Source organism: Xiphophorus maculatus, chromosome 11, assembly GCF_002775205.1.
Source record: "Xiphophorus maculatus strain JP 163 A chromosome 11, X_maculatus-5.0-male, whole genome shotgun sequence".
NCBI classification, from domain to species: Eukaryota; Metazoa; Chordata; class Actinopteri; order Cyprinodontiformes; family Poeciliidae; genus Xiphophorus; species Xiphophorus maculatus.
In genome coordinates, this window is record NC_036453.1 from 5448465 (window position 1) to 5464705 (window position 16241).

Consider the following 16241-nt stretch of genomic DNA (forward strand, 5'->3'; position numbering starts at 1 on the left):
AAAATATGAGACTTTAGCACCAAGCTATAGTAATTTATTATTTTGCATGTCCATTTGTTAAACATACAGCACATATTTGAAGGATTCGACTGTTAATAGTTTTATTACATCTACACTTTTTTTGTTTCTGCAAATGTCGTGTTAACTTGGGTAAACTGGCAGGTAGATTGTTTTACTCCTGTTTATGGAATTTTGTTATTTAAAATTCTGGCCTCCTTTTTCTTTCCTGTTGTCGTTGCAGAGATACACAAGTCATTTTAAAAAAATCATCAGAAATCTACTAATTAAAAGACAATTAAATAATCTAACCTATATTATCAAGTTTGACTAATGGGATTGTCTTGGGGTGGAACGGTTCACACAATCTATATTCGGTTAATATCACTATGATCATGACTTCAATTCACCTTTTTGTATTTTGTTAATTCTACATGATTGTCAAACATCCCAGATTGCTGATCTATGTAGATTAAAAAAAAAATCTCATGTCCTGTACTTTTGATTTTAAGGCTGGCTGTGATTTTTGAACACTAAATAATGAGATATCATTAATTACAGAATGTTTTCTGATTTGGTAAAAGATTTAAAGAATGTTAAATTCATGCTATGTTGCCCATTTTTAACACCAGTTGAGGATGTTCATCACAAAGATTCAACCCACTTCCTGTTATAGGCTCCACGTGGCGTAATTAACAACTTATCGACTATTCCTCATTAGGTTTTATTTTTTTAATAAAATTTGGACACTTAAATTGTGCCAAAGCAGAATATGTCACAGCAAATTTAGTACAAGCTAGATAAACGCCATAGGAATTTGCGAACACGAGCATCATATCCTGGTATGAGCAAACTGTGCTACTATAATAGCTAAATATATATCTAAGCTTTGGCGCAAGGTTGCAGTTTTACTCCACTTTAAGTGTTTGACAATGTGAAGGTTTATTAAATAGTTCAATTCACAAAGACAGAGAAGTTGAAGATAATTTTTTATTGCTATGATGCAGCAACAATAGGACAACTCCTAGGAGGCAGGGCAGCATGATGATTAGATGAGCAGATACTGTAGCACAAATGGGACACCAGAGATGGATTATCATTTAGTCTGACGGTGTAGATCCACTTCATTCTATTTGAAATAGAGTTGCTGCTATTGTTTCCACTCAACGTGAGCCTGCAAACACATGTTGTTTTTTTATTTTTAGTTAATACGCTGACCTGTTTGGTACAGATTGAAAATGAAGCGTTCCATCCCCCGTATTATCCTACAGTAGACTAAATGGATTCTTATTCTGCTTGTCACAAGAACCTCTAATATCATCTTGTCGAGTTTTTATTTTTCTAGATGATCTTTGTTTTGCAGTCATGAAAATATATTGAGAACAAAAGGAATGCAGCTGACAGCCGATAAACATCTATGGGGTCTATTGCTTTTTTCTGGATTACTCTGTGTTCTTTCCTGTGCTTTTACTGTTTCTGTCTTTTTACAAGCTGTCCCTGTAGATGTGGTGTTACTTTCTGGATGTTTTGTTCCTCACAATTGATCATTGCTTGCACTCATCAACAATTGGCTTGCAAAGCCTTGGTGAATAATAAATAAGCTAGTCCCTTAATTCTTATTGATCCAATGCTGACGCAGTGCCCACTGCAAAGAGATGACCCTCACTAATCCTTTTCTCCCTGGTTAAGAGACCAGTCGCCTTGTCCTGCTTTCACTCTGTTTCAGTTGCTTCCTCTGTCTGCTTCCACTGTAACCGCAAACACCATTGCTGGTGAACAAACTTGCTTTCACAAATCATTGCTCCTTATTTTACATGTTTGTCTGGCTTCTGCAGGATCCAAATATACATGTTGTTAATGCAAAAGATACTGAAAACTGGCACATGGGACATTGCTGTCACAAAACTGCTAAATTTGGTTCGTTTCAGATTTGTGGTTTAGATTTTTTTGTCATTAATAGTACTCAAGAACTCGAAGAGTAAAATATGTTTTCATGATGCTTAAAAAGTAATAATAAATGCTGACACATTATTTCAAGTCATGTTTAAAAACACAAAGCAAAAACTGCCTGAGTCTCAAGGAAGTCAGAGACTCGGTCTGCCAGAGTACAACCCTTTCTTTGAATGAGTGTAAACTCAGAAGAGAATGTGCAATGTCTGAAAGTGTACCTATTTAGATCAGCCCTTATTATAAAATAAAATATAGTATAAAGTAGCTACAGGAACAGCTGAGTGAAAATGCATTTAAAGTAAACTGGTTCTTAAAATGGCAACTCCCTATTCATCCAGTAATTCTTCCAGAAGAATGAAGTAAAACGACTGCTACTTAATTACTGCAAAATTCCTCAGATGATTGCAAAACATGCCTCACAAAACACTCAGTCTGAATACCTAAAAAGCAATGGAAGGGTGGATCTGAAACCATACAGTCACTGAAAACTCTTAGTTTAGTTTTATCTGTCAGAATGAAGCATCATGTCAAATCAATAGGGCACCTGACAAAATGTGTTGGTAAAATAAGATAAACTCATGTAGGCTTTTAACAGTTTACACCATAGCAAGAGTAAACAATAATAAGAAAATGCAGAAAGATTAATTTAGCATTTTCCATATTGTCACTAATTATGAAAAGTATAGCTGTTTCTGTGGAATTATTTTCCTAAATCCATACAGCTGTCCCTATATTTTTTTTCAATATACGGAAAATAAATAAATAAGTTCTTAAGTTTTCTTAAATAAGTTTTATCATTCTGGTATAAACTATCTTCTCCCAAATGTGTAGCAAACAGCAAACAGAAATGGAGAAATAATAATTATTTTTCATTTCAAGATTTAAAGGTTCCAATTATTTGTGATTTAGAAAGTCTATAACAGTTTGATCATTAAATTACAACATTTTGCACTTTAACAGGATTTGATATTTGAATATTTTTCTTTGTGTCTTCAAACATGAGCATTGAATAAGAGCCTATTTTACAGTATTAGAACTTGCATGATTGTTTGTTCTTTTGCTTTGCCTGCTTTTATGATGTGCTGGTGTAACCACCGATGGGACAGAACTGAACTGTCGCTTTATTTTGAAAATAACTGCCAATAGTAGCACTGAGAAAGTTATGTGTGTCATTTTTGTTTTTCTCCCCCTTGTCTGTTCTCTGCTCATCATCTCTATGGTGAAGGATGGAGAGCACGGCAAAACACAGATGGTAAATAAATGCACTTTTAAACTGCATTAATAATAGTAATCATTGTAATTGTGATTATGATTATGATGAAAACTGTGTCACTTCTGATTCGCTCATGTCCCTGCATTTCTTCAGCACTAAATGTTAGCAGTCTGCCTACACATCCACACAAGCCTCTGCTGCCCACTGTCTCTGAATGCATGCAGATTTCTGACTTGATGATTCAAATGAGCGTTGGTTCCTTTTGAATGATTATTGTGCTTTTCGGTTTCATCTTGCCCTACTTCACCTCTTCTTCTTGATTAGCCTATGATCTCAGAGTTGATGTTAGAACCACCCTCCATTTCTCTTAAACCTCTTCTGTTGACCCACTTCATCTCCGGAGTTCTGTCTCTGTGCTGCTCAGGTATTTAAAAAGGCTCATGTTACAGAATGTAATGGTAGGACTTTTGAGATATTGCTCAAAAGGTTTCTGGGTCATTTTATTCCTATTTGGATTTATTTTTTTTAATTTAGTTTTTTGTTATTTAATTGCTTATTCTTACTCAAGAATCAAAAATATGATGTTCTTGCAGTTACACAAACCTGAGTTCTATTTCCCTAATTTAAAAAAAAACAAATAAATTGTGGATTATATTTCATATTATTGTACCCATTCATATTTTCAAATTTGGTATCTCTGGATAATGAGGGCATTTCTGGAATCTGGTCAGCAGATCGGAGTCGGATAAAACACTCAGCTGGCACATTTGACACCCCAGATGGTTGTTTACGTTGGTGACTGAGATGGCGCTCTGTCACGTCAGTGAAATCTGCAGATGACGGTCTCGGTATCGTCATTTTGTGCTCACAACACCGGCCCTTAACACTGATGACCAGTCTGAATTATTTTCAGAATTTCTCAGGTTGCAATTTGTTACAGTATAACTTGTTTTACGTGGTTACTATTATTTTTCCCTTGAAGTATCCCCCTGCAACTAATGGCAACCTTGTTAAAGATGTTTTAATTCACATAAATTCTTCCTTTGTTACAGTAGCATAATCACTCTACTACAGTTCTTTCCAAGAGAGCTTTGGAATTTGTTGGAAAGTGTTCGCAATGTAAGACAAACTTGGGTCCTTGTCCAACCTTGTTTTGGTTTTTGGTCAGAACATGTTAGTCTGTTAATAAAATTGGTTTCTTAACGCTTCCAAGTATTGCCAGCATTATCAGATCTTTGTCTCTGTCCGTGCACCTCGGAAGTAGGTGAAGCTGTGATAGAAATCATTTAACAGTAGTTCTTATGATTTTGGAAAATGGGATTTGGCTGCTATGATATTTGCATCTTAAGTAAAAAAGAAAAATCACAGCATTACTGTTATCACAGCAATGTAAAACTAATTTTACGTATCACAAACAAAAGGTTTTTTTTATATAACAGAAAAGCTACAATTATTTACTTACTGTTGCAAAAATAAACTTTTTATTATTACATTTAAAATAAAGTTATATACATGAAGAGTATGTGTGGAAAGTTTGGAGGTTTTGAAATCATGATTTTCTTTGGTATTTCTTAAAACCAGAAACCAACTCATGACTTCTGTGGGTATGAACAACTCAAGACTAGATTAGATTACTAGACAAAAGTTATCAACAAAGTAAAAAATCTGCATTGCTATATACAAATGTATAAAGTTTTGTTCTATCTGGTGTCCAGACTGCACTTCATATCAGCCGCCATCACTGCAGGTGGAAGCATCATTAAGCTGAGCTAATCATTGGCTTGCTGTCCCAGATTCAGTGTTTACTGATGATCAGGAGATCCAGGCTGCAGCGCTACTAGAGTTGGTATTCAGACAGAATGTCTTAACACGTCATTTAAAGGAAATTACTCTAGCTGTGACTCATCTTGGTAAAGCCAAGTACTGTTGAGCTTTATTTGCACGTTGTGTGCACAACCTATCATAAATGATCAGTGATTGCAAATGTAGATGCATAAAGGGTTTGCATGTCCTGGATTCCTTCCAAATAGTGTGAATCGATGATGCCCATAGCCATTAAACACAAATAGTAATGGGATTGGTCCTACAATGAGTAACAGTTTGACTTTGACTCCGCCTGGATTGCGGCTGTCCAGGTATCACAGAGTTAAGCAATCGTGGAGTTCCTTAAAGAAATTTCTTTTAAAGAAAAAATGAAAATATAATCTAAAAACAAGGAGCTAACACCTAAAATATAACATTTAAACTCAATGATTCCCCTTGTTTTCCTCCACTTTTTCATATCGCAAACATTTTAACTCTCTGTATGGCCACAACTGTCTTACAGATTAAGCTCCAGTTTTTAGAGACTCAAAACTTGCTACATTAGGTATTTAAAAGGAAAATAACCTTAAGGTGTTGTGTGGTTAACCCAGTTTAAACCTGTGCTCACCAGTTCATTAACCATGTTGTGGCCAGATGTCGTTGCATCCTGTTTTTGTGTTTTCTGTGCTGGCAGGTGAAGAAAATGCATTTCCTTCATGGTAAGCACTTTCTCATGTTTCACAAATAAATTACACATGTTCACTTACTATAAAATCTAATTGTCAAACTACAAATGTTGTTAAAAGGTTTAACATCGATATGCTGTGAAGGCTGAAAACCAAAGTCAAATTAATTCTTTATGCAGAGAGACTTGGCCAGTAAAGTTGATTCTGGTTAAGTTTTACCAGCAACACCTTAGTCTTATCTTTCCAGCTCTAGATTACAACTACGCAGAAAGTATTCACATCCTCTTATAAACCACCATGAACATTAAAGAATGCAATTTGGTTCAAGACATTGCATCTAGCCCTGAATATTTCAAAGATCTGCAGTGAGACTGTTATTAATAGACCAGTCATTGTGGTCCCAAAGGGCTTTTTGTTCAGGCAATGCATGACTTTGAATGCAGCCTTGTTTCTGTGCAGATGACGTCTCCTGCAGTCATGCTCAAACTTCTCAGTATGAAGCAACACTACTCCTGCACTAGCTATATTATCCTTAATGGTAACTTTGAATTTATGAGGAGGGGGTATTCAGTTGCTTCACGTTACATTGCAGAAGCTTTTCATATCTACCCTACACTGAAAAAGGATAACTGCATAAGCCTCTTTATTGCTGTTTGGAATGAGCCAGTAAGATTTCATTTACACATTTAGTTGTAGCACTGACCCGTTAGCATAAATTCTTATTAAAAACATCAAAGTAATATTTTCTAGCCACAGAATCAACACGACTTCCACACTGGCCTTGGAGTTGAACAAAAAGACATATTCCAAATAAGACTGTACATAGATTTATTTTGTTACGTCTCCATCAGACATTTTTTCTTTTATTCTTGATAATGTAAAAACAAAGTCTTATAAAAGAACAAAGTTTAATTCGGACACCCCAAACTTAAGACTTGAGTCAACAAGACTAAATAAATGATGTACTGCAGTGCAATCTCACCATGAAAAACTTATGAAAAGGGAAATGCTTTGAGTGCATTTATTCTGTGAACCACAAAACAATCCACATCATGAAATAATTGTCTTAATAAATAAGATGATCTATGCAGGACTTATGGGACCTTATAGAGTAAATGTAGCTTAAAACTTAAAGCAATCACAGCGTGTAGGAACTTTTAATGAGTAAGTAATGATTTTTTGTTTCTGCCGGTATAGCATCCAACATAATGCAGAAGTCAAATGCTCTTATCCACTTTTCAAAGACATTGGCATTAAGGCAGATGTGTGTTGAAGCAACTTGTCGAAAGTTGCCCCGAGCAACTGTTAGAGCAGTTATTAAACGTTTGAAATCAACTGACAAACAAGGTTACATGAGGACCAAAGTTTATGACTACACTAAAGCAGAAAAAGAAAGAAATCTCCACATTTCATTTTTGTAATCGGTACAAATAATTGCAAGGGATTTTAACTGGAACAGGTGAGTCTAAGATTGTAAGATTAGCATTTAAAAAATGAGGAATATGAGGAACGAACCTGATGCCCTCTGCTAAGTACGATAGAGGATCAGTGATGATGTGGCCCTGATTCTCTTCGAAAGCGAAGATGCATAACATCATGATACGTTTTTAAATACAAGAGATTTTAAATATGATCATTGCTGTGAACTTTTGTTTTTGTCCTGAGGTTTATTTCTTTATATATTTCATAATGTCACACAAGTAAATAAAATGCATCCATGTGTGTGGTTCCATTTAACTCAAAAGGTTTGAGTTAATCAGTCCCAGGTTTACAAACAATGACATTGTTATCTCAGCGTTCTCAAATTGGATTAAGGGATTATAGTGTTGTTTTTCAACTGAAAGATTTGAAAAAACTAAACAGTTCTCTTCATTCTTCCAATATTACAAATATATAATTGTGATAATCCTAACTGACCTGAAAGTGAGTGAAAAGGTTGTTATTTTTATATAATGTATGTATATGTGGATTCAACTTTATGCGCTGCATTGTCTCAGCAGCTTGCCTGCAGCTCATTGTTGGTTTGGTGACTCATAAAGTCCAGCAATTATATTTTTTTTGGGTGAATGTGGCAGTTGGAATGCCGTTGGACGAGTCTCATAACGAAACTTTAACAGATGAGCGCAGCATGGCTCTGTGGTGCTGGACGTCCTTATTTTTGATCCTGGTAGAGAGGAGATTTCAGTTACTTCATGAAACATACCTCAACGTTCGCCCCAGGAAATATACAGCAAAGGTTTTATGAGCTGGCTGTGTTTGCAAAGCATCAAATCAAAAAGGATATTAAGCGGTGATAATAATGTGGTGTAGAAATATTCCCCAGATGGGCTTTACTTTATTGCACAAGCAAAAAGGAAATCTACTGAATTTCTTCCCTCTGGTCACACATCTATCACTGCCTCCCTTTTCTTATTAACTTACTTCTAATCAAAGACTCTGTTATGTTTTCTTTTTTCTCCCACGTCTGTAGTGGTTATGGCACAATGCTTGTGTAGAATAAACAGTTGTTAAGAGGTAAATCATCCATGATCTGCCAAATCAAACAGATCAAAATGTGTTTTTATTCTTGAACACAACCATTGTGCCTGGTGGTAGAAACACAGACTTGAGAGGGTGACGCTGTCAACACTACTGGGATGCCACAAGTTTGTGAGGGTTTGCTGTAAAATCAACAGGTGGCGAATGTGGTTCTGCAGGCTGCTCAGGCTAATCCTCCTCAAACCGTCTTAGCCGGCTAATTTGTCTCTCCCTTATCCCCTCTCCTCTTCCTCCTCCGTTTGTCTGTACAGGTCAGCACAACTATCTGTGCGCGGGAAGAAATGACTGCATCATTGATAAGATCCGCAGGAAGAACTGTCCAGCATGCCGCTTCAGGAAATGTCTCCAGGCCGGAATGAACCTGGAAGGTAAATACTGTGACAAGTGAATGAATAAGGTCTGCTCTGGTGTTACACTGTAACTCAGCTTTTTCAGGGAGAGGAATTCCTGGGTAAAAAAGGAAGCAAATAAGCTTGTTAGGACTGAATGCATTGGCTCACTTAAATGTTGGCATGGCCATGCAAATCCTGAGTAAAATGGAAAGCCAAGGGATTAGAGGAAGAACGGTCTCCCTCCACCTACACCTTCCACACCCACTTTGTTACGCCAGAGGGGTTATATTCCAGGAAGAGATGATTAATTTGCACACTAAAGACCTCAAGGGAAAAAGGAAACTCAATATAAAGTAGCTTGCAAACATATCCATAAACCTTCTTAGATTAAAAGTGTTGTAAGCCCAAGTACAGTATACACTCCCTTGTGATACTTTGCATAACTGCCTTTCACTGCAGTTAAAAAAAAAAAAAAGATCAGTTGAAAAAATAGATTTGTTGAAAACTTTGCACCCAACATCTTCTACTTTGGAAGAAGTGTGAATTGATTTTGTAAAACATTCTGTGGTTTTTGGGTTGCTGAAAAACAGACTTTAGAGCATATTCAGAAATTACTAACTCTTTCTAAAAGCCAAGAAACGTCCCAAAGCACGTCAGGAAAAGTTTTTATATGTTGGTTTGCAATAATTGACCAAAGATATTTCAGTTACGAACTTTCCCAGAATATCTCTTACGTCATTGTCAATATTGATTTAAAAACAAGCCTTGGAAGCAAAAGAAAATAACAGTGTAGCACTTCTTCAGAATAAGTCTATTTGCTATTTTGTTCAGAATCCAACCTTAATATAACTTTATATTGAGTCAGTTTTTGCTCAAAGTCTGTAACAAAATATTGAATTTTCTCTTAAGGTTTGTCAAAGTTTGAATAGGTGCAGAAAATAAAAAGTTTTTTTCTTAAAAGATAAAAATCTATATTTCTGTCATTAAATTGCTGAAACAGCCGGTCTTTGTTTTCATATTGCATGTATATAAAAATGATAAAAACAGTGGAGCTTGTGATCATTTGGCAGCAGCTCTTTTTGTTTTGACTGCCAAAGAATCGGCGCTGAACCTGAAAAACTGGTGTTACCAATGCGACATGCTCATTCATGGCCACAATAATGAGCCCCTTCTCTCAGGAACAGCTTTTAGAAATGCAGCGATCACACCACAATGAGATCAGATTTTACCTTGAGTGGCTCTGTTCCACGTCAAATTGTAAAACAAATCTGTTTCTTTTTCATTTAAATCCAACACAACTGAGAACTCCCAGAATTTTTGGTTGTACATCTCCTACTGCTCATGCATATTTTAAGTTTAAATAAAATCAGATACAGGCTTCGTGGCGTATCTCTGTGCTTTAATGCCTTATTTTTGTAGCTGTCAGGTCTCATGTCAGATCTTGACATGGGATTTTATGTCTTATAGTCTACAGGGACAACAACAACAAAAAAGAACTATAAAATGGAAAGTTTAGATTTGATCAATTTATATTAAGACTAAAACAATAAAAATATTGAGCTTTACCACTTGTTGTAAATCAATTTTACAGACTGAAAATTAGAAAGCTAAACTCTGTGACTTTTTATAGGACCAAAGCACTTTAAAGGAAAATACATCTTTTAAAGAAATGTTAAGTATTGTTGTTGCTTTGGGTCATTTTTATTGTGTTTTGACCGTTAGAGCTGTTTCCAGTGAAACAACTCGATCACTGTGAAAATATCTACTTTTAGTTCTAAGGAGTCTTAATGCAAACGTTAATAAGAAAAAAAAATCAGGAAAATATTGAATTTGATAGCAATATTTGTAGGAACTCTATGGTTACCATGAACTTAGGCATTAAAAAAAAACATTGGATCTGGGAGTCATCAGGTTTAACACAGCAGCTGCTTTAATTGCATTGAAGTTGGATGTTATTTAAACATATGCTTCGTTTCTTTTAGCGTATTAAATTGCTGTTGGTATACTTTGTACAAGCTGGTGCTCAGCAAGACAGACAGGAAGACAGAAAGTGGGATTTGATGGACGTCAGTGCATCAACAGACAGGCTTTGTGTTGAAAGGCTTACTGTTGCCATAGAAACGCCAGGGGAGGAAATTTAAAAAGGTACAGTGTAGGAAAAGCTTGCTATTTCTTTTTTCCGGTGTTAACCTCTCCACATCTGATATGTTTGTCACATTTAGTCACCGAAAATGGCGCCCAAATAATGTACAGAGCGTGGGCAAAACTAGTGCAGTAATGGAGAGGAAGTCAAAAATGGCAAAACCAGGATCTTAGAGTTTTGTTAATGTTTTCAACAGTGCATAGCTTAAGGGTTAGAAAGTAGCTGTAGTGCCTTTCCTGACCCGATATGCTCTTCCTTCTTATTTTTAAATAAATAAATCTGCATTAATCTGAAGCCAGAGGCTGAAAAAGGGCTAAGTCAGTGTTTAATCAATTAGCTCAGGTCAAGCAGAGATTTAAATATAGGATTTATTCAAGATTTTATCCCATTTTATAATATAATGATTTATTTGTGGATTACTTACAAGATGTCCACTGAATTTTCTCCTACATTAATCACTCTGAAGAATAAGCAGTAACTCATTTGATTGTAATATTAGCATGGCCATGCTCAAAATATTCATTGCCATGCTAAAACTGCAGCAGCACCCAAGTATTAGCAATAAATTATTCATTTATTAACAGGTCTTTAAAGCACTTGGCTACTGAGGATTTGACTCGGGGCACTAAAACTTAAAGTACGTCCTTCAAGGACTGCAGTTGCTTCTGTGCAGCTCATAGAGGCTCATAGGCCAGAAGGGATAAATAGTCCTGACAGTTAGTTGTGAGAAGCTGATTTTAACCGTTTATATTCAGGATCTTGTTCTTTCGGTCATAATCCATATCATATGACCATAGGGGAATGTTAAATGTAGACTGAGTGGTAAATCAGTTAATCTCTGGGCCAGAGCAGCATCAGCAGTTTAGTTCTTCACCTGGTTGCTGTGGAAATAAATAGAAAAGAAATATTTATTTTTCTCTTTATTGACAACTTTCTTGTTTTCATTCTGCATTATGTTTTCATTAGTTTCTCTGGTAATTTATGCTTAACATTCTCCATTTTGCTGTATATTCCCCAACAGAGCAGAACAACATATTTATCAAGTTAAATTCTTGTCTAATGGAAAAGTGGAATTAGTTTTGAGGTTTAAACAGACAAAATGCTCAATGGTACAGTAAAAGTTTTAAATGGAACGTAAACCTTAGCTAGACTCAGCTGTGAGAACCTCTGTATTTCTCTAAAACGAGATGATGTTGAGCAGTGTGATGCAGGTAAGACACTAATTGCTGATGATGAATCCACAGAACCCCATTCATATTTACATTTATATTATTTTCAAAAGTAAACCATTGGTTGAAACAATTTTAAGCTAATCATGCATTCTGAAACAATTTTGACATTTGTCATGATTAATTTATCAATAGAAACAAATCAAGAAATGTAAATTCACCATTTTGATGTAAAATATAAAAAGTTATTACATGTTTTTATTGGAATTTGCTCTGTTTATTTTTTGGCATTTCTCTGTTTTTCACATAAAATTCATACTTCTAACAATAATAATTTTGTAGTAGATACAAAAGCATAATATGTTAGTGAAATGAATTCAATTTAAAAAAAAAATGTTCACAACTTTGTCCCCTCAGCAAGGAAAAACAAGAAGCTTAACAAGATTAAAGTGCAAACGCCGACCAGGCCCTCCGAACCTGCCAGCAGCCTGCCCATGCCCATCATACCCAGAAGCATGCCGCAGCTCGTGCCCACCATGCTGTCCGTCCTGAAGGCCATCGAGCCTGAGATCATCTACTCGGGCTACGACAGCACGCTGCCGGACACCTCATCTCGTCTCATGAGCACCCTCAACAGACTGGGAGGCCAGCAGGTCATCTCTGCTGTCAAATGGGCCAAGTCGCTGCCAGGTAGCGAAATCTTCCTCGTCCCTTACGTTTGGTTTTGATGTGTACTTGTGTCAGTAGTTGGTTAACCTTTTAAAGGACTCTCCAAATGTCCAGGTTGCTTGTATCTGATTAAATACAGAAGGCATGTTGTGGTTGAGCTACTTTAATTGGTTAAATTGTAAGTAGAGGAATGGTTTTTATGCCTCTACCCTGCAGTAGAGACAGATGCTCAGCTACCATGTGATAAAATGTGTGGTCTCCAGCAGCTGAATGGAAGCATAGAGTAATTGTGGCTCATAAAAGAACAATTATTGTCAGAACTCAGCTAACTCAGAGTACTTTGATAATGAAAGGTTTTTGCCCAGGTTAATTCCTCTTTAAATTAACATAAATGGGATGTTTTAAAGCTTTGTTTTTGGTGTTGGAGACCACAATGAGGACTTCATGAATTCATGAAGACCTCTGGTTTAATGTATGTCACATAAAACCAGAAAAAAATACATTCTACTAGAAAAATTCAACAATGAATATTACTTTCAATATGAAGTATTTATTACAGCTTGATAAATGAGAATTTTCCAAATATAGCACCATCAAAATGCAACAGTCTACCTTTACAAAGCCAACAATCTTATAATGTATGCAGGAATATTTATTTCTTAGTATATACAAAAGAATATACCAGGAACAGCTTGAAAAACATACATATAAACTCATAAAAATTCTAAATTTTCTAGCATTTTGAGATTTCTTTGAAATGTAAGGTGTGTTACAAATAAAATGTATTAAATTTTACACAAGTGTTTAACTGCGTAAACTGCAGACAACGTCCTGAAACGGCTCCAAACCACATTACCCACAATACCACCATCCTAAAGGGGAAGACTGGTTTGTTGGGGTTGACAAGCCAGTTGCTATGTGGGGTTGCTGTAACTGCATTTGAGGAAATGCAGTTATTGCAGTTCACTCCACAAATGTATGCAATTTAGTTTCAGTTTATTCTGTTGACTGCTAATTTTCTAAAATATTAAATATTGTTTATTAAGGCCATGATTGGTACTTTTTTGTTTTATTAGTTTCAAAATAATTTTCACCATCACTGTATACTTACTTGTAAGTGACTGACTAAAAATGATATAAAAATGTTACAAAGTCTTTTGGTCTTGAACAAGGTGTCCGTTTTCCATAGTTACCTACTGCATGTCAAGCTGGTGTGTAGTGCCTTTAACATACAGGATGCCATTATTCTAACATAATCTTAACCTGTATTTATTTTAAAGAGAACAATAATTATTTCAACAAAACCTTATGGAAAAGTTGCAATCTAAACCCTCCAAAAATACAGGCAGATATTCTAAAAGAAAATTAAAATGTTTTATTTTATTTTAGGATCCACTTTATCTGCCTGTCATTTTCGTGCCTTTATATTTGACAGAGTTTATGTGTCCCTCTCAGGCTTCCGTAACCTGCACCTTGATGATCAGATGACGTTGCTGCAGTGCTCCTGGCTTTTCCTCATGTCCTTCAGCCTCGGCTGGAGGTCCTATGAGCAGTGTAACGGCAGAATGCTCTGTTTTGCTCCAGATCTCGTCATAAATGAGTGCGTACCAGATATCTGAATACTTTTAAGTCTTTTATCAGAAACACATCATCAGATAGATTTATTAATCTGATTATCTGTTGCAGGTTTGAAAAATCTGATGTTCAGACACTCAGACAAGAAAATTGATTAATGTCTCATCATCTAGTTGTGTAAAGCTGGTAGAGACATTTCTCATAATCACTGCAGCTGTTATTGCAGCAAAAGGTGGTTAAATACATGCCCCCATGTAATTTTATAAAAAATCGTTAATTTTATAAAAAGATTCAAAATCCATGTGTCATTTTCATTCTCCTGAACAACGATGTTTTGAAATGTTTTGTAAGGGATTGTACTTGATGAGCATCTGAACACTCATAGCTGCTTTTCTTTTGCTCAAAAAGAAAATCACTTTCTATTAAGATTTAAAATGTACTGAGCAGTAAAATAACAAGCTTTAGTTGAATGAGTCATAGCCAGTGCCATTTCAATTGTTGAAGATAAATTATTGTGTTGTATTTAAGACTGAAAGTATAATTTAAAAATTCATATTTTCTTCTTTGTTTTTTTTTTTTTATAAAATTTTTTTGCAGTATTGTAGCACGTTTCATTATAAGAAAAATAATTACAGAATCAAAAAATGGATGTTGAGTCAAACTAAAACTTCTTCCATCTGTTTGTTCTGCACCCTGTCCTGCTCCAGAGAGCGCATGAAGCTGCCTTTAATGGGTGACCAGTGTGAGCAGATGCTGAAGATTTGCAATGAGTTTGTCCGACTGCAGGTGTCTTATGATGAGTATCTCTGCATGAAGGTCCTGCTACTGCTGAGTACAGGTAATAAAACACCTCTATTAGCACGCTATAAAAAATTTCAACAGAATGTTTTTTGATTTGACTGCTTAATAATGTTCTGTTGTGAAAAATTCTAATTAAATATAAAAATTAAGGGAAAGATTATATGAATAAAGATTCCTTATTTTTTAACACTCAAACTAATTATAGTAATGTGTTAAAACTCATTATCTATAAGGGTTTTACAGAGTGTTTTCCAGCAAATTTGATTACCAAATGAGACCAATAAAGAAAATATAGATATGGGAAGCTGAGTCTTTACAGATTGCTTTGCCTAAGCTTATTACTGGAAAGTTTAGTAGAAGGAAAAAGTGCAGAAGCAACAGGGAATAACCTTGAGAATATTAGGATGAATCCCATCGGTGGGGAAGGGTCATGCAATATTCTCAATTGTTTTCTTGTGTATTTCTGAGAAACTAAATTTTGATATTCTGGCAATAATCTGACAAAAAAAAAGTCAATTTGTTATAATTGCTGTCAGTAAATCTTAAATCTGGACAGCTTTCTTATTTTCAGAAATCGGTGATTGCTTAGTTTAATCATGATTTTTTTATCTCCTTGTTGAAAGTACTGAAGGGAGTTTGACAGATTCTTGTACTTTTTTCCCTTTGGCTGTTCAATTCAAGGTTTCTTGTATTTTTATTTTTTCAAAATAAGCAGAAAATGCAGCTTTGCTTTTATTTTATGCATCAAGGTCATAAAATTATTTCATAAGAATCTTTATAATAATATTTAATTTTTTCTTACATGATCTTTGACTATGCTAAATGTTGAAATCAGCCTTTTTTGGGGGGCAACATTTTGTCATTAGTTTTTCAAAAGCAATTTCCTGAAAGAAACCTGATTTCCTTGTTTTGACTTGAAGAATACAGGTGGTCAAGATGGAGGTAATTTTGTTTCTTTCCTGAGGAGTTGATTTACATGCTGCTTTCTGACTTATGTAATTGTCAGAAATTGCCAAAATAATGAGAGGAAACTCATTACAAGAAAATCTCATTTCCCAGATTTGAATGTTTCATTTTTGGTGGCTGACCAGTGATTTATTCATGTAGTCTTAATCATGTCTGAATGGATTTGAGTTGTTTTTTAAACTGTTATAAATTAGAAGAGTGGCCTTAATTACACTAGAGGAAATGTAAATGCTTTTCAGCCTTTTTATTGTACAGAAAATGTTAAAAGAATTGGACACACAGTCTCTTCTGGTTATTCTTACACTATTAAACATCAAGACAGTTCTCTTTCCCTTTCCTTTGCAAACTGTGAATTGCAGAGGAATAGACTGTTCTTTCTAGCTGTTCCTTTGACATTCA

General features: G+C 35.2%; 1 protein-coding gene across 1 annotated transcript in view; it reads left to right on the forward strand.

Moving 5' to 3' along the window:
• The window catches only part of nr3c1 (nuclear receptor subfamily 3 group C member 1), a 63079-nt gene that overhangs the window by 39988 nt on the left and 6850 nt on the right, over positions 1-16241 (forward strand). The window contains exons 4-7 of the mRNA XM_023341786.1: positions 8439-8555; positions 12249-12521; positions 13956-14100; positions 14783-14913. Of these exons, the coding sequence (XP_023197554.1) occupies positions 8439-8555; positions 12249-12521; positions 13956-14100; positions 14783-14913 (666 nt within the window). The remainder of the gene's footprint in view (positions 1-8438; positions 8556-12248; positions 12522-13955; positions 14101-14782; positions 14914-16241) is intronic.